Source organism: Zingiber officinale, chromosome 8A, assembly GCF_018446385.1.
Source record: "Zingiber officinale cultivar Zhangliang chromosome 8A, Zo_v1.1, whole genome shotgun sequence".
In the NCBI taxonomy this organism is placed as follows: domain Eukaryota; kingdom Viridiplantae; phylum Streptophyta; class Magnoliopsida; order Zingiberales; family Zingiberaceae; genus Zingiber; species Zingiber officinale.
The window spans coordinates 49,395,834-49,420,496 of NC_056000.1; the positions used below are offsets into that span (position 1 = coordinate 49,395,834).

Consider the following 24,663-nt stretch of genomic DNA (forward strand, 5'->3'; position numbering starts at 1 on the left):
GGAGAAGTGTTCGTAAGATCAAACCTAAGAAGAGGTTTGATATTGAGAATGAGGCATTGGTTACACTTCCAATTGACGACGACGAGCCTCAATCCATTGAGGAAGCATTGGGATGTAGAGTTAGAGAAAAATGGAAAGCTGCAATGGTTGAAGAGATGGAGTCCATGATTCAAAATCATGTTTGGGACTTAGTCGATCTTCCTCCGGGCCGAAGTGCTATTGGGAATAAATGGATTCTCAAAATAAAGAGGAAAGCAGATGGATCGATTAACAGATACAAAGCTCGTTTAGTTGCAAAAGGATATACCCAAATGGAGGGTATTGACTTTGAAGAGACATTTTCTCCCGTAGTGAAATTTGTATCAATAAGAGTTATTTTGGCCTTTGTGGCACATTATGACTTAGAATTACATCAAATGGATGTAAAAACCGCTTTCCTTAACGGTGATCTTGACGAAGAAATCTATATGGTTCAACCAGAAGGTTTCATTGCTGAAGGCCAAGAGCAAAAAGTATGTAGACTTAGAAAGTCTATATATGAGCTAAAGCAAGCGTCAAGATAATGGAACATAAGATTTAATGAAGTCGTTTTATCTTATGGTTTTGAAATGATCAATGAGGATCATTGTGTTTTCCTGAAACAGGAAAAAGGAAAGTATGTCATTTTATCATTATATGTTGATGATATGCTGATAGCTGGAAATGACATAGGATATGTGAATGAAGTCAAGAAGTGGCTGTCATCACAATTTGATACAACAGATATGGGAGAAGCTGAATACATCTTAGGGGTGAAGATCATAAGAGATCGTCCTAAAAGACTTTTGGGGCTGTCACAAGAGTCTTATATAAATAAGATGTTACATCATTTCAGCATGTCTAATTGCAACATAGAACATACACCTATTGTGAAAGGTACTGTGTTGAGCAAGAGTATGTGTCCTAAAACTCCAGAGGAAATAGCTGAGATGAATAAAAAACCATATGCCAGTGCTATTGGTAGTTTGATGTACACTATGTTGTGTACACGTCCCGATATCAGCTATGTTGTGGGCTTGGTCAGTCGCTTCCAGTTAAACCCAGGACCGAGACACTGGAAGGCAGTAAAAAGGATATTCAGATATCTGAAGGCGACAACAAATTATTGTCTCTGTTTTCAAGGATCAGATATGAGTCTGAAAGGTTATTCAGATGCAGATTGGGCTGGAGACCTGGATGATAGAAAATCCACATCAGGCTATGCATTCTTGCTGAATGGTGGCGCCATCTCCTGGAATAGCAAGAAACAAGCTTTTGTAGCTTTGTCGACTATGGAAGCTGAATATGTGGCATGTTCAGCAGCTGTGCAAGAAGCAGTCTGGTTGAGAAGGTTTCTGAAGCATCTGAAAATTGCTAAGGATAGTGGGAGTCCAGTAACTGTCTACTGTGACAGTCAAGCTGCAATAGCTTTTTCCAAGGATCCCAAATATCATAGCAAAGACAAGCATATAAAAATTAAATATAATTTTGTAAGGGATATTGTGGCTAAAAGAAAAGTCATTCTTGAGTATGTCCCTACACGTGCTATGCTTGCAGATCCTTTTACTAAGCCAATGACTAAAGAGTCATTTAAAGAACATGTAAAGTCTTTGGGACTTCGTAGAATGTAACAATATTGAAATAACAATCAGACTTTGTGTTATGATTGTGTCATTTGCCATAATTTATTCAGTGTATATGTTGTATTTGTTACATTCATGTAAGATCTCGGTGAGCATGTTGGCAGGTGGAGATTGGTCCACTCACATGGACAATCATCTCTGTTTGTTAAGTACAAATAGGGGTAAGACCGTTACTTATGAAACAGCTTACGTAGCTGAAATTATGAAATTAGAGACAGATTCATAAGTTGAGGTCGCCTTGATAATTGTGTCAAGATGAGATCATTTATGTGTAAATAATGATCGAAGTAAATGAACCCACCATTTACTAAACCTGTTGAAAGCCAGATTAGAATTCATATGTTGAATTCAGGATTAGACGTTAGGTATGTCTAGATCGAAATCTGTACGATGTTAAATTTGAAGACAACATGCACTCTTTTTAGTAAAGAGAATAACATCGTAGCATGTGATTCATACCACATGTGCTATTGCGACAATAAAGGTAGTAGGAGAATGAATCCCTGTTTCTCTACTATGTGAGACCTTTGAGATTATATGTTAATCTCAATTTTTGCCTTAGTTACTTGAAGTTTTAATCAGTGTCTGCTACTTTAGCGTGTATCCTATGGCTATGGATGATTCGGTCTATGGAGCATAACTAGGAAAACGACTGATTAAAATGAATTGATTCTAGCTAAAAAGGAAGATTAAATATATTTACATCTTTTGTTGTTATTCACTGGTCGACCCATTTCTGTTATGTACGGAAATGATTGTGAATATTGGATATGGAACATGCTCATGACATAATGGTCATTATAAGGGATTAGAGATGTTCATATCGATGTAAACGAAAATTATTTAATCTGGGTAAATAGCAAGACATGGATATCTTCAAGATAATGGCTGTGTGTCACTTGAAGATTGGATGGATTCTGGATAAAGGCTATGTGCCACCAGGAAAGTGGCTAAGTGTCATAAAGAGTGTGTCTCTAATTTATTTGAGTAGCTAAGTAAAGTGTAACAACTTTATTAGCATTGATTGCTCAAAGAGCGGCTAAGTCAAGGTGTAACAATCTTCTTAGCAACTATCGCTCAGTGTGCTTGCTGTCGCACGAACCATTTTCTCTAAGTATGGATTGGATGTTCTCATATGGTCTATGTGACCAAACTCTCTAATAGTCTATGTGACTTATTAAGTCTTTGTGACTTACCTGAATGAGCTAGTCTTAGTGACTTACCTTGGACGAGTGGGAGATGTTGGAAATGGGGATAGTGGGGAACGTGGCCCATGTTCCCCACTACACATAATGGAAAAGTCCATTATGCCCCTAGTTTATTTCCCTATATAAAGGGGGTCCGTCCAAGGCTCAGGGTGCGTGAAATTGGGCGTTGGAGACGAGAGTAAGAGGAGAACATTCAAGGCGGCGGGATTTGGTTTGTGGAATTGCGGAGGGCTTTCCGATCTTGTGATCGCTCTTCCGACAGTGAGTTTTCGCCACTGCCGACTGCGGATCTGCGGGAGATCGCTGTAAGTTTTTATCGCATTTAATTAATTCGTCTATCATGCATTTAGAACATATAATCTACAGTTCATTCCTCCACGACCTAGGTTTACCTCCCCCCATGATTTTCCTCTTGTCAAGCATCAAGTCATCTTGAGCTGCTTGGACTTGATAGTCACTTGGTAGACTACTCATCCCTTGCTAATCATCTGGTCAACTTTGGCCTGACTAGACTTCTCACTTAACTAGGTCAACCGTGATTAAATTTCATTAAACATATTTATTGAATATTAAAACCCTAGAGGTTGATTGTACTAACACTTGAAACATGTCCCCTAAAAGCATCCGCCTTCTAATTATTGTCGATGATTGGGTTACCACTAATAGTAACAAAAGATCTCGTTAAGATCACGTCTTCAACTTTTTTCCAGGTTGGTCGTTTTCTCCTACCCTCAACGACTAAATCTGCCTTTTCCAAATTTACAAGGTCAATTGGGGATTCACTTTCGTATAGTGAGTCTTCTGAACATAAATCAGAGGTGCTAGTTCTTTTCCCAACGAAGATGTAGAGGGCATACCAGTTTCTTGTGGATTGGAAAATCCAGAAAAAGAAGATGGCATGAAATATGAATTTCTCATATTTTGTCAACATTCAGATGTAGGTGTTTGATATGGAGCTCATGGTGCGTTATTTGGATGATTCAAATAATTTTTAAAATCTTAGAAATTTTGACTATATCATGGAATAAATGGACAATTTGAAAATTGAGATAGAAATTAAGTGATAAAAGTAAATTGAGAATATTGATAATTTAATAGAATTTATGAATTTTGAGAAAAAAAATATTTTCTTTCGGTACGTTTTGAGAATTCATAAAATTTCTAAAAAAAATCCTCTTTTTTAATCCATTTTTAATAAAAAATAACAATATAAAAATAAAAATTAAAAATAAATTTGAGATGAATAAGGATAGTAGTGAATGGATTCTAGGAGTGATTTATGAGGTAGAATAATGTATTTAAATGAATAAAATAATTTATAGAAATAGATGAATATTTACAGAAGAATTTTTGAAAATTTATTTAAATCATCGTGTTAGAAATTTCTCATTTTAATTTTTTTTCTTATAAAATCGGCTCATTAATTACGTTCAATTCTTTGAATGTTGGTTTATGTACCTCTGTTATAACATCCAATAAATCTCACTTGGATCATATTATATCTAAAAAAATTCAAATTACTTTCATCTGTGCTTTTTTAATTATCTCAGTAGTCTATGAAATTTTTTTTTATGGAATCAAATTAATCGGATCATTGGATATTTGAATTATAAAAAAAATAAAATACTAAAACATACATACATGTGTTTGGCACGTGGCAGCATTAAATACATTTTGCTAAAAAAAAAAACTCTTTTATGATATTTCTCCATCGAAATCGCGACAGATTCTGGCAAAAAAAAAAAAAAAAAAAGTCATCTTCCATATTTAACTCAGTTTACAGCAGCTTTAGGCTTTCACTACCGCAATCAATGCGGCGGCGAACAACTCTTCTATAGATCAGAATTTGTGGCGACCAGGCAAAGAGGGCTTTCTGCTGCTCAAGCGCCTCGTTGCTCTTGCTTCCCTCATGGAGAAACCCCAGCTGTCGCCGTCGTCGTCTCCATCGCCCTCCCGCTCGCCGTCCGTCGGCTTGCGCCGGATGGACGAGCTGGAGAAGGTCTTCGCCCGCTTCGACGCCGACGGTGACGGCCGGATCTCCGCCTCGGAGCTCGCCGCCGTCCTTCGCGCCCTCGGCTCCGATCCCTCCCCCGAGGAGATCCGTAGCATGATTGCTGAGATGGACGCGGACCGTGATGGGTTCGTCGATTTCCAGGAGTTCGCTGCCTTCCACCTCGACGTCTCCCGCGGCTCCGCGGAGGCGGAACTCAGGGACGCCTTCCGGATGTACGATCTCGACAATGACGGGCGTATCTCTGTGGAGGAACTCCACCGCGTCTTGAGGAGCCTGGGAGAGAAGTGCTCAGTGGCGGACTGCACGCGGATGATCCGATCCGTCGACTCGGACGGCGACGGAAGCGTCAACTTCGAGGAGTTTAGAAAGATGATGGGCGGCGGCGGTCGCTGCGATGGAGAGGGAAAGCCCACTCGAGCACAAGGCGATGGGTTGACCAAAGATTAGGTAACAGATCTCCGATAACATTGCTATAACTTCTATGCGAGAACTAAGCTTCTTTTATTGCTGTTTCAGAAACATGACTAATTGCGCTAATCCATTTGAAATTTTTAAGGTTTCCTCCGTGAATGTTAGATATTGTTCTCTATCTGAACCTGAACTTCAAGTGTTTGTTAGATTGTTTGACAATGGATTCCCTTCAGTTTCCTTTTCACCTCTGAAAATGTGTTTGTTAAAATTCTAGTTTCCTGTGATCATTCCTTCGTGGAAGCCGATCTGAAGATGTTATTCAGTTTTCCCTTTTTTCCTTGTATCGAAACATAAATATGTTATATGACATTGAAATTGTAGCTTTAGTTAGACAACGAGGTATATATTGAAATCCCAAAACCCTGATCGTGTGAAATTGGGAATGTAGATTGATAGAAATGATCAAAAGGGAATATATTTAATCCATAGTTCATCAAAAAATCTACTACTCCCAGACTGCATCATTGAAAAACTAATACACTTATCTCCTTTTATTCTATCTTTCTTGGAGTTCCCTCTCATGACTGTTTGTGCTAGACGGAGTATATGAAGAAGAACTCCTATAGAAGCCTCTCAAATATTCACAAATGGTTATCCAGGAGCTTCTCAATCTCAACTGATGCAAGTTCCAGCTACCATCTGCTCAACACTGCTTCATGGTCCTTATCACTCATGAAATACGCATAAATTTATTAGCGAACAATCAGCCACCAAATTAAAGTTAGAAAAGGATACTAATCCTAATTTTTAGCGATGATCACCAGTTGAGAACTACTCTGAGTGATTAGGCTTTTCTTAGGGGTCCACCTACTAATCGATTTCCTCCCCAACCACAATTCGATGCGACTAGATTTTTTTTTTTATCATATTGGGCCCCATCCACCATGAATATAGAATTCACAATGCATTGACTATTAAGTGAAATTGAAAGGGACTTGACATGATTCCAACCATGAACCAGAGTACTGAATAAAGGATTACCTATTTAAGCCCACGAGGGTTGAATGCGATTTCACACGTGAAATGATATGACTGGTGGTGGGCGGTGGGGTTCGTGCTGGTGGTGGTGGTGCTGCTGCTGCATGAAATAAGAAATTAGAAGGAATTGATTTAACCATAGGAAAAGAAAAGGAACTGATCTAACAGAAAATAACAAATTGAATCTAATTATTAATCAACAAAAAATGTAACCAAATATAATTAGTTTGTAAGCAGCTCTATAAAAAAGAGGGAAACCACCTAGATTGTATCATCGGATTAATAAAGTTTTCTCCTTTAGTTCTCTCTTAGTGTTTCCTTTCTTTTGTCATTGCTTCCCACTGTTTGTTGTTAATTCCCACCTTTGTTGTTTTTTGATTGCCTTCTCTTTGCTACTGAAAATGCCTACTGCCAAATGTCGACTTCCCTTGCCTATCTCTCCCATGTCGGCCCTCGAGGTGAAATTGAACGCACCTGCACCCCTCTGATCCAAACTGAATAGCCTGTGGAATCAATCCTATGCACACACCCATAACTAACATAGATCAACTAGACTAAGGGTCTGTTTGTTTGGAAGAATAAGGTGTATGATGGATATATGGGTTGACCACTGAACCCATATCAGCCATTCGGTTGTTTGATTGGAACTTGGAAGGATGAACTGATGAGAAATGATAAGTGGAAGGTAAAATATTCCAATTTATCCTTGTTTTTGGTTCATCCAGATCTGGTGAAGGAAGGATGGATGCTCTTAATTTTATTACTTCCCTTTTATCCCTCATATAATTTCTGCATCCTATATAAAACCTTTCTCCCAGCCTCCTGGCCTGACTGACATAGCAGAGACTCATATTGATCAATGCTCCAGTCTCCTAACCTCTCACTGTAGTATTGATTAGTTAGACTTTATTCTACCTTGTTTACTGCATCATTATTTTTTAAAATTTATAATCTTTTAGGTGAATTAACTTTCAAATTATTTTCAAGACTGAGGAAGCATGATATATGATAAGGGATAATCAAATTATTAGATTGTGGTATAAGCATGCCATAGTACATGGACACATCATTGATCTAAATCAATGAGCACAAAACAAATGCTCGATAGGAATTGTCAAATAGACTAATTAGTAGACCGGAAGATTGCCATGGTCTTTTTTAAATGAGTTTAATTTTTGCTTATCTTTGTTCATTATTGAGAAGCTACCAACCTCATCTTTATACAATCTGGAGTATAACTTATGCACGCCAACCTTTAGAATCTTCGTCCCTACTAAGATTCAAACATTAATCCTCTGATTTATTTTCTTAAGTACTTTACCACTACACCACACTTATAAGAGCCTCATCTGATTCTTGTTAAGCGTCACTATTAGATAATTGTTCCTTTTCTTTTACGAGTCAATAGAGGCTATAAATTCTCACTTTCATGAAGTTCTAAAGGCTATTACTATTATGCATTGTTAGCTTTTTAAAACAGTCTGCTGAGGCAAAAGTGCCACCAGAGATTCACACTATTAGCAGGTTCTAATTATGGTTTTAAGGTAAATTATTTTTTCATAGTGAGACATTATATGTATTTATATCTAGATGCCTAGTAATTTTTTTAAAAAATTAAATAAGTTGTAGAGTTAGGGGACCAAATAAGGTTAACCAAGCTTTAGAGGGACGAATGCTCGGCCCAACATTCTTGGAACATGCTAGTTTGATTTGAGCTTGACATACATTCTTGTAGGTAGGGAAACAACCTTATATTTTAGTATATGCAAGAATCCCTAGGAAGAGGAGATAAATTGGTAATGTTTAATGTAATTTTTCAAGATCTAAATTTCAAAACATTTGAATTGTTTTGTCAATGTTCTTATGTCTTCCCTTATATATTTCCTTCAGCACTAGCAAGTCTTTTTCTAGGTGGAGGCATCTCTAAGTATGACATACAGAATGACTTCCTATGTAGTACTTTGTTGATCAGTGTACTTGACAAACCAAACATGGAGCACCTTGTGGTAGTTTATGTTCTCGTTCACCTAGAATTGACTCTTCTTAACTTTGGCCACTTAAGCCCCAATGTTTCGATCTCGGAATTCTCCTATAAGTACTTTCTTTGGATTCTCTCCGACAATCATTGTAGCTATCTTTCATAGCGCATGGACTTTCATGTTTTTTGGACCTCATGATTTACTTTTTGCTGGAATGTTGGATAGGTTCTTCCAAAGCTTGGACCTTTTCCAAGTAGACAACTATTGTGTCCTCCTTAGTATCAAATTCTCTAGCACTTGATTCACCATCGATTATGAGTCTCTGAAGACTAGAATTATCTTACACTTTCTCACTGCTAAGGATACCCTCTTAGATCTAAGTTTAGGATTCATCCTCTTTCTTAGTAACTTCCAAATGAAATCTTAGAGTTTAGCATCCCCCATCTTCGTCGTCAAAGAATTGTCCATATACATAACCCAAGTCTGTCATTACTTGAACTCCTTCAAGGGCTTAGTCATTTTAGCACTGAAATAAGCTAGTATCTGCCACTTGGTGGTAGGCTTTCTTTGGAACAGCAGATTGAACTCACTTAGCTCAATGGCCAAGCATATCTGCCCTGCAACTGGGCAAGCATTTGTCCTTTAGTGGTAGACTTAGCTCAATGCCCAACACATCCTCTTTTTTTTTTTTTTGCCACATCATGTTTAAGTAATATATGCTGAAGGGAAAAGCTTGAGAGTACTTTGGGTGCACCACTCTGAAAATATCCTCTAAGCTTCAAAGGATGCCACATCGACCAATTTTCTTAGGATACTTGGTGACATCCATTTGTCTTTTTTCATAGAGATTGATAGGGCACATATTGTGCCCAGCAAGTGATTGATAAAAGGTGTGTATAGGTATGTTTTCTCAAAGGATGCCACAAAGTCTTCCTTTGTGAAGGTAGGAAATACAAGTGCGTCTCGAACCATATCAAAGGCTGGAAGAGACGCTTTTCTATGTCACGTATCCAAAGTACCTAATTCTAACCATGTGGGGAGGGAAGCGAAGTCCCTAGGCTAAGACATTGAAGAGTTGACATTTTTTTGTAATATATGACCATAGAAGTCTTCATCAGAGTGGGGCCCTAAGAACCCATAGCTTTGTTCAATAGTGTATTTGTTGACACCTATTTGATGTGCTAATTTTCTTCTATGCAAATATGAACTTGTCGAGGTTCTTCGTCAATGGCTTTTGAAAGAAGAATTGGGCACCCCCATTCCAAAGTGATCGAGTCAGGAGTCAAAGATGGTTGGACTCCTCAAGATTCTGAGCACCAATTCTCCTACCTCTACTACTCGAGGTTCTAAAGAGTTCTAATTGGCTTTAAACCCCATCATGTAGATTGTACCCATTGACTTCTTAGAGTGCCAAAAGGGTCAAAGTTCTTTGTCTTGGAGTTAGTCTTCAGGCCCGTGCCAAAAGGTTCAAAGAAGGATGCCTCTCGTCCCAAAGATGTGGAATTTGCCAAGTTGTGTCACTTCTACTCCAATTCTATTTTTTCTTTGTGTTTTACGAAAGTACTACATTCTAGTACCCTTGTCAAAGCACTAAGGTCTCAACGGAGTATAAAAGGCAATGAGATTAAGAACTCAAAGTTATATCAAAAATACCTCCTCATTTTCAAAATATTTTTGTATTTTTCATGTGTATTTTTGCACCTACATTCTCAACATTGTTAGGCTAATTAGTTTGGAAAGGTACCATTGTATTTTCCAATTTTATTTGTTTGATTGCATGTATATGCACATATTTTTCTAAGTCAATATAATGACATGTGCTATTTTCTTTTTAAAAATAGTTTTAACTTTAACTAGTACTATAGTTTTAATATGGAGTTATAATTTTTGTACTGTTAAAACTTTTTGATGAATTCCAAATAATTATTTTTAAAATTATCAAATTTAAATAAAATGTAGAATTTTCAATATTGTTTTGATAGATAAATTTTCAAAAATGAAATAAGATTCATAATTAATAAGTGAATTTACTAAATATCTTTACATCATAGTATCAAGAAATCCAAATCTACTTTGTTCATAGTAAGAATTCCAAATTTAGAATGTAAAATAAATTTAAATTGAATTTTATAATTCTTTTATGCTCGATAGTGCTTTATGAATTAATTCAAGAATTCTATCAATAAATATTATTTGTCCTCGAACACAACTATTAGAATACTTCGAAGATGAGGGGGATGAATAGCTTCTCACATTTCATCGATGATAATATTATTGTGGATAAAACTCAACACAAAAGTTCCCCAATACTAACAAAAGGATTTATTTGGTATTCATCTCAAGAAGAGGTGATTAATTCAAGGATCCGATCCTCACTCACACATCCACTAAGAATACACTTATTCTTGAAAACACTTTAGAGGTGGAAAAACCTCATACAAAACTCTCAATATAACAAGAGAAAGAAAGAGACAAATACAAAGAAAATTTTATAAGATTTATACAAATGAAACCCTAACTACCTTGTTCTTCTTATTTGGAAATATCTTTTGATCTTGAAAGTGTAACAACACTTATCTCTAAGAAGCTTTAAGAACTGACGAGCTCAGTGAAGAAAGTGGAGAAAAAAACCTGTGAGCAATCTTTCGGAACAGTACACGAGAAATCCTTTTATCGGGCACACAACAGCTAGTTTTCCAATTGTAATCGATTACTCCAATCGATTTGTGCATGCTTGATCGACTAGCCTAATTGACTAGGCATGCTTTTGTTCACGCGAGAACAACTCATAAGTAATTAAGCTTCCCTGCTTAATCACTTACCAAACTCTATGTGCATTCGCGAAATCTAGGCTTAATCGATTGGCATAATTGATTAAGCATTCGTAATTGATTGACCTAATCGATAAGTCGATTACCAAGTCCTAACTTCCAAATCTAAGTCTAGGGATCCTTTACCCAATATCCGATGATCGGTTGGGACTTCTCATTGCCTAGCATCCGGTCAACGTTGATCTACTTAAACTTCCAATCACCAAGTGTCTAGTTAACCTTTACCCGCCTAGATTTCCACTGCGTGGCTTCACTCTTTAGGACTTCCTCATTGCCTAGTTTCACTCACTAATGCTTTTCACTTGGCTTCACTCATCAGGATTTTCCTTCTTTTTAACTTTACTCACTAGAGTTTTCCACACCAAGTGTCCGGTCAATACTGACCCACCTGGATTTTCTTCTTCTAACAACCTTCCCATTGGACTTGCCCTTGCCTAACTTCAGTGAGGATTTTCCAATCAAGTGTCCAGTCAACCTTGACCTACTTGACTCTTCTTCTCATCAAACTGGTCAATTCTAGACCATTGGAGAATTGCACCAACAATCTTTCCAATCGAATAATTACAACTACAATCTACATATATTGTCAAACATCAAAACTCAAACTTAGTCAAATTGGCCAACTTTGACATACGAAAATTCCACCAACAATTACTATATAACACCCTATATAATCTAAATTGTATACATATTTATAAATTATTTAAATTCAATTAAAAGCAAATTTCATTTTTTTTAAATATTTATTTCCCATTAAGTCGAATAATTCACCTAATTAAAACAATGGAAGTCATATTAAATTTACACTTTAAATTATTAATACTATTAAATTATTTTCCTGTCATAACATACTCTATTCTATTCTTTAAAAAAATAATATGGAATTGTAAATCCTATAATAACTATTAATGTGTTAGAGTAATTTAGGTGCTAGTGTTGAACATTACCTTAATCATGTTGTAGTTAGTATATCGATACTCCTCCTAATTGGAGCATATTATACTTCTAATTAACCAGATAGAAGATCCCATCCCAAGCTAGTACGATTAGCGCTCTCAAAGCCAACTTGTAATTGGCTGGGCCCATCATCTTGTCGAACTTAACATTCCCAATTCAATCAAGATGAATTATAGGTCATCCCAGTCCGTCAAAATTCTAAAAAGAATATCAAAAAGATTAAATTTTTTAATATTTGAGTTGCAAATTAGATGGATGAATTTGTTATTTTAATTTTAATTATTTTTTTTAAAAAAATCTTATCCCATTAACCAACCCGAGCCCATCAGCACACTTAGATTTGTTTTTAAATGGATTGGTGAAATTTTAATTCAATATACTTAAATTATTTAACAAGATAAGTTAATCCAACCTGTCCAACCGAAATTAAGTTGTTGACTGTCATTTCATATTATATTGTAACATGTCCAATCGTATATTCTTTTCTTTTAAAAAATTTGAATAATGTAATTCTTAAACTATAAATTTAAATATTTTATTCATTATTATTTTCAAATATATTTATTTGCAAATCAATGTGGTTGGACTCAAGTTCACGCTCCGGCATGGGCTTAGCAGGAGAATGCTTTGCTCAAGTTCAGCACGTGCTTGGCCTGGTACAAATCCAGCCATCTCGGGCGGGCCATCGCATGCTCCGGCCGACAAGAGAAGTCAAGCCCGACCCGATAAGAGCTGAGCTGTGTTAGCCCGATTGAATAAAAATGTGAACCATGTGACAGGCTGTGGTCAATGGGACCACGATTTCCCTCGGATATCGAGTGTCGGATTGGCTGTAAACGTCTCCCCTGTCTCAATCGACTAGCAAGAAGCAATGCAATTCCACCACCACCGCCGAGAAATACTAATCTAGAACTTGGCAACAACTTCAAAAAACATTTTTTACCATTGCAAATTTGAGTTGATGATTATTATTAAATCATAATTTTTTTCTAAAAAAAATAATAATAATACAAAAAACAAAACAAAGATAGAACCCTAAATTCTGGAGTAGTAAATGTAGGCAAAAAAATTTGAACACCAACTTATCGAAGGCGAAGATTCAACAGGACTAATGAACACAAGACAAATTCATCTGCCCAATCCAAACAATGCGAAGAAATAATGCTTGCAGGCAATTTACAGTATTATGGCAGATCAAATTCGGTGGAATCTCCGAAAGAAAAAGGAAAAGGATTACGAATTATGAAAATCTAGCTTCTTTGGATATTTCGATTCAATTATAACAAGGCAACAGCAGCAGTAGAGGAGTCGATAAAGATGGCTTACTTGCTGGTTGTGCTGTTGGCGGACACTGTTGAATGTTGAAGCGGTGGGTGGAGAAGATGAGAGTCAATGGCGACGGAGGAGAAGGTATGCCGCCGGTGACCGTGCAAGCGCTTCTATTCGGGAACCTTGTAGGAGTCGACCGTGACCTCCGAAAGCCATGAACCAGGAAACAACATCTGGATTAATACCACGATCATTTTTTAACTATCAATGGCGATTATTTTGGAGGAAAAAAAATTTGATGCAAACGAGGCACGGACTCACATCGAGTTGCTTCTGGATGAGACGGGGCCGCTTTCGAGGCCGGCGGCGTGCCCTGTGACCGGTGACGGCGTAGATGTCCTCGTCGATCTCCTCCCTGGAAAGAGTAACGGAGAAATTAGGGCGTTCGCTCCGCTCCATTATTTCTGACGTCAGCAGCCGCCCCGATCTTTTCTCGCCTGCGACGGGCGGCGACGCACTCTCTTGCCGCTCGAACGCCGCCTGAACCCTAGCCCCCCTTCGCCTCGTCCGCAGTTTCCACGGCCATGCCGCGGCGGATGACGACGGCTCCGTTTCGGGATCTTCCGCCGGCACGGTTTCCCTGACGTGGTCATCGCCTTTGGAAGGCGGCGGCAGCGGCGCTCGATGAACTATCAGATTGATTCGATCCGCCGCCTCCCGGAGGTGAGCCAAGAGTTTCTCCCTCACTTCCTCCACCACACTTCTGTCGCTGCTTCCTGCCTCCAGATCACGCGACGATCGTCGTCCGCCCGCGCCATCGACGCCGCCGGCGGCTCCCTCGCCCACGCTCACGCAGCGTAGCACTCGCTTGTTCCCCCACGTCTTCGTGATCGGGAGCGAGAAGTTGCGGAACGTATTGCCCTGCGCCGCCTGCCCAAGAGGCTCCGGCAGAAGCGCCGGCTCTGCAGCCCGAGGCCGGCGTTCCGTCTCAGCGGAAAACATCGGTCGGCAGCTTTCAACAGCGGACGGTGACCCGATCCGACTCTGGAGCTCGACGAGGCAAAATAGCTCAAATAATAGTCCAGCGCGAGTGGGGGAACCTCCGGTAGGTGGAAGAGGACAGGTGACGATTCCCTCTCGCTATCCTCAATTTTTGAAAGGGCAGCGTGGTCCACGTCCCGCATCACGTGAGCGTTCGCCGGGAATTGGAAGGAGTGCGGGCGAAGGGAAGGCTCACGTGCGAAGCACGCTCCAAGACTCCATCAAATTTGGTTCACTGGGCTCAGTGGGGCCGATTAATGTCGTGTGGTTTAATTTGATTTGATGGTTAAAGATTCTACATCTGCATTTGGTAAAGTGTTGTAGCATTTACTGCAATATACATTTAATCCTCAAGTTCGCTAGAATTTACATCCCATTCAGGGATGACAACTACTAAAAAATATAATAGGAATGGTGTATATATACAATAGAAAAAAAATCTAAAAAAATATTAGTAAATAAAATCAAATTATTATAGAATTATTAGGAAGATGAAATGGTTAGAGAATAGGTAGTGAAGGCACGGATTAATAATTACGAGCAATAAAACAAATATAAATATCATAACTTAATGCTGACATTAAATATTAATTAACTATAAAGTCCATATCAATAAAAATAAAACACTTGAAGTAACATAATACAAGTTATTTATGATTTGCTGAAAAAAAAATCAAATAACTTTCAAAAGGAATAGCTCGTTGAACTACTCTAAGGTAACCGCAAGTCAATGCGGTGTTGGAAGTAAAATGTGGACTATTAGCATTTGAAGCGTAGAAAAGGAGGGCAATATTGCTTCCTTAGGATTAAGCCAGTAGTTATAGGATCATTCAGTCTTCTGTGTTAATTCTCAAGCTCAACCAGTCAATAATATCTTGAATAACGTCATCTCTTTCGGGTTCAAAAAGAAGATCATGTGATAAGTCCTTGTATATTTTGAGTGTTTTATCGGAGGACGACGCTTCTTCGTAGAGCCTTTCTGTGGCTTCTGGGATGGTTAGAGTATCTGCTGATCCAATAAGGGCCAGGAAGGGCACTGAAACTCTCCGCAGGTTCTTATACAAGAATGACGATATCCTCAATATCTCGTAACCCGTTCTGACTCTGATAGGCCCAGTAAAGACAAGTGGATCGGTGTATTTGTCCCTTAAAGACACAGGATCACGCGAGACGGGTGAGTCACTCTTGTATGCTGCTCTGAATTGGTATTCAGGAAGTAAGAGGGATAAAATTGGTGCAATAACCTGATAACAAAAATATGTAGTCACAAATCAACTAGGTAAGTTGATAGGTATTCATTTTGATCCATACATAACTGTACTACTATTTTTAAGTACAATAGCTATCTTATCAACACGTAATAATCTCATAAAATCTCAGTTGTCCGGTGAACAATTTTGAGAAGCAAGATAACTTCTAGGTGTGGAGGATATTGGGCATTTAGCAACTTTGTTAACTTCACTCTACACAACTGTCAAGAGAGAAACAATACTTACTGGGATCAGTGGATGAGATGGTCGAACATGAATAGCCGGAGATGTTAATATGAGACCTTGTATAAGAACCTTTATCTTCGGGTCCAATGAAGCCTTGAATGTTTCAAGCACATGCAAAGTTTGCAGGATAAAATTGGTTTGAATCTGATGTGAAAGGATGGATGGTGTCTTTTTACAATGAAATATCAATGTACCTTGAGAGCTATGGCTGCACCCGTGGAATGACCGAAGACAAAGCATGGAAGTCCCTGATTCTGGCTAATTACCTTCTCCAGAAAAATTTTCTGTATAAGAACCATCATCAACTATATTAAAACAGGGTATAACAGTTAGAATATGTTCAAATGGCATGGTAAATTAAGCAAACATACTAGATCATCAACGGCGTGATCAAGGGAATGGACATACCCATGCAAACCATCACTTCCACCATGACCTGAAAACAGAAAAGCTTTGACTTGTAAGAGAGGATTTTGGAACGAGTATGCTAATGTTTCCAAAAAGGTTAATCACCATGTTCACATCTCCTTTCCTTTATCGACTTCCATTTCACTTTTTCCCATTTTTCCTCCCACTTCAACTATGGCTAGTTTTCATTATTAACTACTTGAAATGAGCCTTAAATGTTCACTTTGTAATAATTGCAACTTGCTTTTGGTTGGAAGGTGGAAACCTATCACTTTCCAATTTATCAAAGTATAAACTAAGATAAAAAAAATGTGAAGAGAAGAGAGTACAAAGTTTAACTTTTAATAACTGTCTTAAAAATGTCTCTTGATAAAAACTAAGTTCTAAAATTAATGCTGGTGGGAAACCCTGTGCTCAGGAGTTTGAAAGCAAGTCGACACCTGGAAAGGGAAAGATGACCCTGAACAGGGGAAGACTCATATAGACTAAAAGCTGAAACGTGCTCAGGAATGTTCAACCTTGTTTCACGACCTTGACATGCAGAGTATTTAAGAAGGTTCTCTGTTTGACTTTTTACAATAGCATTTGTTTTGATTTTTTTTTTTTTTTGTTTCTTTCTCTCGATATAGTTTTGCTAATGTTTGAAAAGTTGAAACATAGTTTTGAAATTGCCACATTTACGTATTAACATTACTGGTCTAGTGACACTTTTTTGATATCTGGATAGTTCAACCAAACTGTGGCATTCAATCCAATGAATCAGGGTGGAAGTGGATCTGATATACATGGGCTGAACAATATTCATTCAATCCGATGAACTGGGATAGAAGAGAACCTGATATACATCAGCCAAACCCCATGGCATTCAGTTCAACAAACCAAGATGGAGGTGGACCTGATACACATCAATCGAACTGCATGGCATTCAATCCAACAGACCAAGATGGAAGTGAACCTGATACACATCAACCAAAGTTCAAAAGATGCACCTACTTGAATATGCTTAAGCCCTCAAATTGTATAAAGCTGAAGACCAAAAAGACGCCTAACTGAATAGATATAAACCCCCATACTGTGTGAAGGCAAAATTCAAAGAGACAAAAAGTTAATAGGCTTACCCTTCAGCTATGTGAAGCCAAAGTCCAAAGTGACACCTAACTGAATGGCATAAGCCCTCAAGCTGTGTGAAGCCGAAGTCCAAAGAAACACCCAACTAAATAGGCATAAGCCCTAAGACTATGTGAAACTGAAGTCCAAAAGGTGTCTAACTGAAGAGGCAAAACTCCTTGGTTTGTGTAAAGCCACAGTTATGAAGATGCCCTTAAGTGAATAAGATAGACTTTCAATTGTGAAACAGAAGTCCAAAGAGATGCCTAAGTGAATATGCAGAAGCCCTCAAATTTTATAATCCCTAATTGCATTAACCACATACTAGGTGAAAATGAATGTCTAATTGAAACGCAAACTAGTCTATGGGAGAATCCAAAAGAATCAAAGAGCTGCATTTTGGGGTTCACACAAATGGTAGCAACAAAGAACTAATTGTTCACAAAAAAGGATTGCTACAACCATCAAAACAAAAGACAAGTTTGAAAAAAGAGAGCTTAACTAGGGGACTTTTCCCCTTCTTAGCTTGAGAGACTAGAAACCTAGCTTTGGCTTTTCCTATAATTATCTTGGTTGTCAATGAAGTATATTGATGTGTCTTGTGCAGGCTAGTCCTCCAAAGTCGTTTTGTACACTATGGGCAGGGAGGTCTCTAAGATGGGATGAATTTTTATAGCCCAATGTTAGCCACTGAGGTACTTTGAGTCGGAAGGAGTCACGGGCTAACTTAGAGTAATCTCCGTGAAGTTACCACGAATGCCCTTCTTTTGAGCCCTGGCTCACTTTATTTCAATGATTCCATCTTGACCTTAAAATGTTTGTCCATGACATGCTTCTTTCTTTTCTTCAAGGCAATTTTGAATCTTCATTTTCTTCTACTGACTCTTAGTTTCTTTCAAATCCCCCATCACTCATACCCATAACTTGGATGGCTTAGCTTTTTATCTACTCCATATTTGCGCCATCATCATCTTCATCTGGGATTCATTCTCTCCTAAGGTTCCTTATTAATTACAATTGAATTTCCAATACCTCAATCATTTCTACCCTTAATCAAACAACTCCTTCATATGCTAAGGAGACACTGAGGATTATCTTCTTCTCACCTTTTCCATTCAGATAATATCTTCTTGGTGTTCTCTAGAAAATCCAAAATTGGTCTCTTGTCTTCCCTTCCCAACTCCATGCTTGGTTCTTTTCCATAGGCAATGCCAAGGCTACTATGATGATTTTATTATAGATAATAAAACTCTTCTAATTATATTGATTTAGCTCATACTTTATTTCAAATTGTAGCGATATGCGTTCAAGAACATAAAATTCAGTCAAGATTGATTGGAGCTAATTGAATGCATTTGAGTTGAACACAGTTCAACTTGAAATGGTTTCAGCTTGAAGTGGTTCGAGATTTGGTTGAGTTCACCAAAGTTGAGAGGCAACTCAACCTAGATGAAGGAATTGATTTGAAGGACTCTAGTTCCCCTGAGCTAAATGCAATTTGATCACTTGAATGGAGATGATTAATGTAGGGTTGGATGACCTAAGGTGGAGCACTTGATCTAGCTTGGTGTGAAATGAGAATAAGAGGCAAGTAAGGCTTCTCTCTTGTACCTTCCTCCTTGCTAGGAGTTGCCAAAGTGATCAACGTTTGGAAAATCTATGGAAACCTTAGAGTAGGTTATGTAGAGGCTTTGAAAAAGATGTCCTTACAATAATATGACAACTCTCCTTTCATAGGCCTTTGGAGGTTAGCACCCTCCAATGTCTTTTTTTCATGTCTCATGACTCTCATCTCTTGGTTGGCTCTGCACAGCTACCATGAAGACCTATCTGACACTCACATTAAAACTATCTAAATCTTACATGTAAGGACCATACAACATTGTTTAGATTTCTAGAATGTTCCACCCATATTAATCATCATTTCTAAATCTTCTAGTGCTTGACTTCTCATGTGCCATGTATAATTGTAGCCAAATTTGTAATTTATCCATGACAACCAACAGCTATGTATTTTTCATCTCCGCATAATCAAAGTATCTTATTCTTGAGAATAGTAATTAGCTTAGTGTTGTAAATAGATCTAATTAGCTTAACCAGTCTAAAAATAAATTCATATGTGCAGCAATTTATAAAGTTAGTAACCGATACATTATAATTGGTTGTTTGTTTAAAACTCACCAATCCAATCCACACCATAAACTTTGAATGCACTGTCATTTAGACGCTTTGCGAAATGGTTATATCTTCCACTGCCAAAATAAATATAACAAACTCTATTTGAGAAAAACAGAAACCATAGGCATGGTATCTCTAGTTGCAACATAAAATAAGTTTTTTTTAAAAAAAAAGAGGAGCTTTTACTTGCATACCTATGCTCATTCAAACCATGTAAAATAACAACTAGCCCCCTGCAAACAATAGGAGCTGTATTAATTAGAGATAAAAGAATAATTCATGAAAGAGAGCAAGCATATTCCAAGTACCATAGACGAGATATGATGTGACAATAATCAATAGTGCTACTCATGATAAATCTGAACGAGTGGAAAAGAGCTACAAATTTTGATTATTGGCAATCAAGATACTAAGATTTACAAATTAATATAAAACCTTTATAAAATAAGGTTGAATGAACACAGCGACACTACTAGAGGTTAATGGCAAGAACACAAATGTTCATCAGCACACAAAGAAGATTACAAGTAGCATCACAAACAAACACATCTCTATAGACTTTTCTAGTCCTTGCTCCCGTTCTCAATTAGCTTCTCAAGCAACCACATTTTTCGACAACAAATCCCCTTCAATTAGCACCAGCAAATACTAATACTCAGGCTGACTACCCCTTTTTCTTTAAAACTATGCTATTCTTTGAACCTAGTCGATCATGGCTTCAGCTTCATTACGAACGACCAATTTGGCCACTCAATCAACTGCCTCTTTGGACATACAAATGTATTCCCTTGCTATGATCTACTTTGCATCATTTCCCTAAAAATCGTAGGTAAACATAATTTTTATACCCTCAACATCACACATGACTTCTAAGGTTAAACAATGAATTAATTCTTAAGAGCGACACCATTATTCATCTACCAACCAAATTGAAAAGAAGCATAAGTTCACAAGCATCTTCCAAATATTTTACATATTGTCCCTAGAGTTAACAAATACCGCAGGCTTCTCAATTAGTTTTTTCAACCTCACAATTTCTTCCTTTGGCTATATAAAGTTTACTATCAACTCAAAATGTACGAAAATTTTTCATTAAATTAGTGGGTGAATTCCAGTGAAAAAAGACAACATCTATGACATACATATCTCCCTCTCTGCCATTAACAAAGGAAGATCAAACTTTGAGCAGACAGTTAAGGAAGATGCTTGTCTTCTCAGACATAAAAACTGCAGGCACTGTAATTAAATAGAGTAGAATAATATTTTCAGGTTGAAAACAATTGAAACAACAAACCTGAAGATGAATTAGCTACTAACATAGTTTAATTTTTCTCAACGAGAAATATAAAAAGCCTTTTACCGGGATTGAGGGAAGAGAGGCGTCCAACATTGTGTGAACAACTCATCCCCTCTTGCTGTCTGAATCACCGCAAACTCCCTCACGCTACTCGCCATCTCAACCTCTGCGGCCGCCTCCTCTGCCATCTTGATAGCTAGGGCCTTCCTCGCTGTCACCATCTCCAAGTCCTTTTTCCTTGGTTGCACAATCACTTCCTCTGCCTTCGCCTGAACCGCGCCTTGCAGTCCTTTGAGGAGCATCACGGTGCCTCGTACCGCGACCAGGGTTACGACTACTAAGAAGCGACATCCCGCACCAAGCAGGAGAAACGTTCGAGTCAGCGCCGTGCTTTTCTTCCCGGAGAGATCAATCCCCGAGGGCTCCCTCCTCCGCTCCCCATCTGCCGGAACGTGCTCCGTCAGGCGGAAGGGGAGAAGAAAAAGAAGACGAAACGCGTCGAGGATCAGGAGACCACCCTTGAACGCGAAGAACGTGAGAAGGGCGGCGAGGCCGCCTCCCGCACCCCGCGTCGGCGCCAGCGAAAGCGAGGGCACCGCGAATCGCTCCTTCGCCGGCATCGAGGGCCTCTCATCCTCGTCCTCCGCCCGGGATCCGTCTTTCCGAGCTCCGACGCGAGCTATTTCCACCGATTCAGAGTGAGAAAAAGATCGCGATCTTCCTCGGACAGATCTTCGCTTCTGCGTTCCAAACGAGATCGCATTGTTGCGGTGATTAATCGACAACCTTCCGCTCGAATGGGATCGGGAGCGCACTTGAGAGGGAGAGATGGTTGGGTTTGTTGAGAGTTTATATTTCAGCATTTTGATGGATGGAAAGTTGTGGTAGAGGACGAGGATGAAGGCTAGTCATTCTTCCTTTGATTAGGCCCATCATTAATTCTAGGCCAGCGACCACACCAAAGAAATGCGAAACGGACGTACAAATGAGCCACGTGTCAAATCAGTTTTTATAAAATGTGCACACCTAATTATTGTTTTTATAAAAACTCTTACTATAAAAAAAATTAAAATAGAACCTATTGAAATATCCTTATTTAATTATATAAAAAAAACTCTCCACGGTCTTAATTAAAATTATTCAAATTTTCTCAAAATTATTTTAATTTGATAAAAATCACTTTAAAATTATTGTGATAGCTATTATATTATAATAATTTAAAAATGATGTAGATAAAATTAAAATGATTTAAAGTAAAATTGTAAATAATATTTTAATATAAAAGTGTACCCTATATAATAATTTGAATAAAGTAAATAAAAAATTAAGTTGATCTACTATAATATGTTATAGTAATTACAATCTAATTACTAAAGGGTATTAAATTGAGAGTTTTTAGATAAAAAAAAAAATATGTCAGACTAAATTTTATTCTTTGAGTCCTTTTAAATTGCCCACGTGATACTTAATTACATCCCCTTCTAATCAATCCTGAATCCCCTTCTAATCAATCCTGAAAGTGAGCAAATTGAGTATTGAGAAATCTCTTTGCATAAATTTTTGAGTTTTTTTTAAACTCATATGTCTAGGGTTATAAAAGAACTGAGCCGAACTGAACCGAGCTAAGTTAAAGCTGAACTGAATTAAGTTGAGCCGAGTTAAGTTGAGTTTTAGGATATTCAAGCTTATTTAATAAGGTAATCGAATCAAGATGAGTCGAGATTAAAATGAACCGAGCCTTTGAAATGATTGTTCAATCTTGAGCTTGTTTAAAACTTGACCTGAGCTTGGTTCATTTAAATATTTTCGAGCTCTCAATTCAAGTTCGTTTGGTTATTTAAACTTTTACTTGTTTGATTGATTATTAAGTTTGATAATTCAAACTTATTTATTTTATTTTAATTATTTATCATATTGATAAGAATTTTATTAATGAACATAATTTGTGAATATTGTTTACGAATATTATTCATGAACATTAACGAACTGAACACATATATGTTCAAACTTTTTTTTTAATTTAACGAACTGTTCAAGTTTATTTATTTAATTAATATTATGTATATTAAACGAGTAAAAATAAACTCTTATCAAATTGAACACCAACTTTATTCATGAACATTTAATTCATTTACTACTCTACAGGTGTCCAAGTATTTCAACCCTTCATTTAATTTAAAGGTGATGGTTTCAATCCTACAAAAATTTCTCAGTAGCCATCAGTAAATTCAAGAAGCAAATCACAGGGATTTAAGCATCACATGCATTTATTTTCATTGCGTAAAAATCGAACTTAAAAAAACTCATCCTTGTATTTATCATTGTACCAAATATATGAAAGCCAGGGGATAACGTAATCCAATAGTCAATTTCTACGTATAAATTAATTATGCAAATTAGAGTCTAATGTGAGCAATAAGACACGAAATCGATTAAAATAAAAAAGATTAAATAAATAAAAAGAATTTGAACTATTTTTCATATGCAAATATCAATCTATCAATACAAATTATACAACTATGTTTCAATATATATATTTTTGGAAGAATAAAACTTTATAGCTATAGGGAGCATTACAAAGTTACAAAAGTTTTCGATGACAATTAAGATGCATTTGATTTGGATCATAGTTTATAATTCTGTTTTATTTAGATAATAAATAATTTTTAAATAATTAATTATGTCTGTCACATCAATGCAAATGCCAGTAAAAGGAGTAATGTTATCGAAACGATTCCCAGATTAATAATTTTTTTTTAAAAATTATCCTCGCACTCGTTATACATGCGGAGGCTACATCTAGGACAAGTAAGGAGCAAAGGTGGTTGTCTAGGTCAAGGAAGGGGACATGGGGCTTCCCAACCTCTTGTGATCGTCGATGAGATCGGCAAGTGACAAAAGACAAAAAAAAAATGAATACAAATTACATAGATTTACGTCCATCAATTCCTAAATTCAATTTCAAAATCTCATGTAACAATCAACATGTCATTTATCAACTCAGTTAACTCATGGGATCCTTAATGGAATTGCTAAGTTGTAACGGATGAGAGAGAAGATCGGGATTTGGGACTGTAGAGGTGAATTTGAATTTACTATATTATCCTTGCTAGATACTTTTCAGCTAAAAAAAATTGATATTCAATAAAAAAAATAAATTAAATTAAATTATTAATAATATTATTCATATTAATAATAATAATGATAATAATTAGTTGATAATATATATAATAAATATAAATAATTTATAATTTTTAAAAATAAAAATAAATTTTTATATATTTTAATAAAATAATATAATTAGGATTTGAGAAATCCTATGTAAATTATCAAATTAAATTAGGAGTTTATCGAGTGAATTAACTAAAATTTATATTTAAAAATTAAAGTTCAATTATCATTGCACTTTGCGGCTTTGCCGGTTGTCGCCCCTACGCTCTCACAATTGTCGGTCGCGCTTCCAAAACAAATCAAACTAAGAAACCCAGCGCATGGAACCAAAAAAACAAATCAAACACGGTTAGATAATTGAATTCAGAATACAAATTGCCTCCCCTTTATTCGATGAGGCTGCAACAATTGAATTCAGAATACAAATTGTCTCACAATAACAGAATCTGGGATTAAAAAGTAAGTGAAGCGAAGAAGAGAGGAGCCACTAAATCCACATGAATATCGTAAAGAATTAACAAACGTGAAATTTTAACAGAGAGGAAGAAGAAGAAGAAGATGGGAACAGTCGGCAATTCTGAAGTCTTTTGACATGGA

At 37.1% G+C, this 24,663-nt stretch overlaps 3 protein-coding genes across 5 annotated transcripts; 1 reads left to right on the plus strand and 2 right to left on the minus strand.

Annotated features, from left to right (window-relative positions):
* Nucleotides 1-4,673: 4,673 nt before the first annotated feature.
* On the plus strand, nt 4,674-5,538 carry LOC122008979 (probable calcium-binding protein CML18). Its single transcript, XM_042564924.1, has one exon. It carries the CDS (start codon nt 4,779-4,781, stop codon nt 5,328-5,330), a length of 552 nt encoding a protein of 183 aa, XP_042420858.1. The 5' UTR covers nt 4,674-4,778; the 3' UTR covers nt 5,331-5,538.
* A 132-nt stretch (nt 5,539-5,670) lies between these two features.
* LOC122008978 lies at nt 5,671-14,690 on the minus strand. Of its 3 annotated transcripts, none has more exons than XR_006119436.1 (3): nt 13,690-14,690; nt 13,426-13,601; nt 5,671-6,429 (listed from the first exon to the last, which is right to left on the minus strand). XR_006119436.1 is itself a non-coding variant. In XM_042564923.1 (2 exons), exons 1-2 carry the CDS (start codon nt 14,368-14,370, stop codon nt 13,539-13,541), a joined length of 744 nt encoding a protein of 247 aa, XP_042420857.1. In that variant the 5' UTR covers nt 14,371-14,690; the 3' UTR covers nt 13,157-13,538. The 3 variants fall into 3 exon arrangements, 1 of the variants encoding a protein (XP_042420857.1); XR_006119435.1 differs by having other exon boundaries at nt 5,671-6,432; XM_042564923.1 differs by lacking the exon at nt 5,671-6,429 and having other exon boundaries at nt 13,157-13,601.
* A 276-nt stretch (nt 14,691-14,966) lies between these two features.
* On the minus strand, nt 14,967-21,807 carry LOC122008976 (monoacylglycerol lipase-like). The gene is made up of 7 exons (XM_042564922.1): nt 20,959-21,807; nt 19,793-19,831; nt 19,602-19,672; nt 16,277-16,341; nt 16,100-16,189; nt 15,906-15,998; nt 14,967-15,653 (listed from the first exon to the last, which is right to left on the minus strand). The coding sequence occupies exons 1-7, from the start codon at nt 21,756-21,758 to the stop codon at nt 15,240-15,242; spliced, it is 1,572 nt and encodes a 523-aa protein (XP_042420856.1). The 5' UTR covers nt 21,759-21,807; the 3' UTR covers nt 14,967-15,239.
* Nucleotides 21,808-24,663: the final 2,856 nt, after the last annotated feature.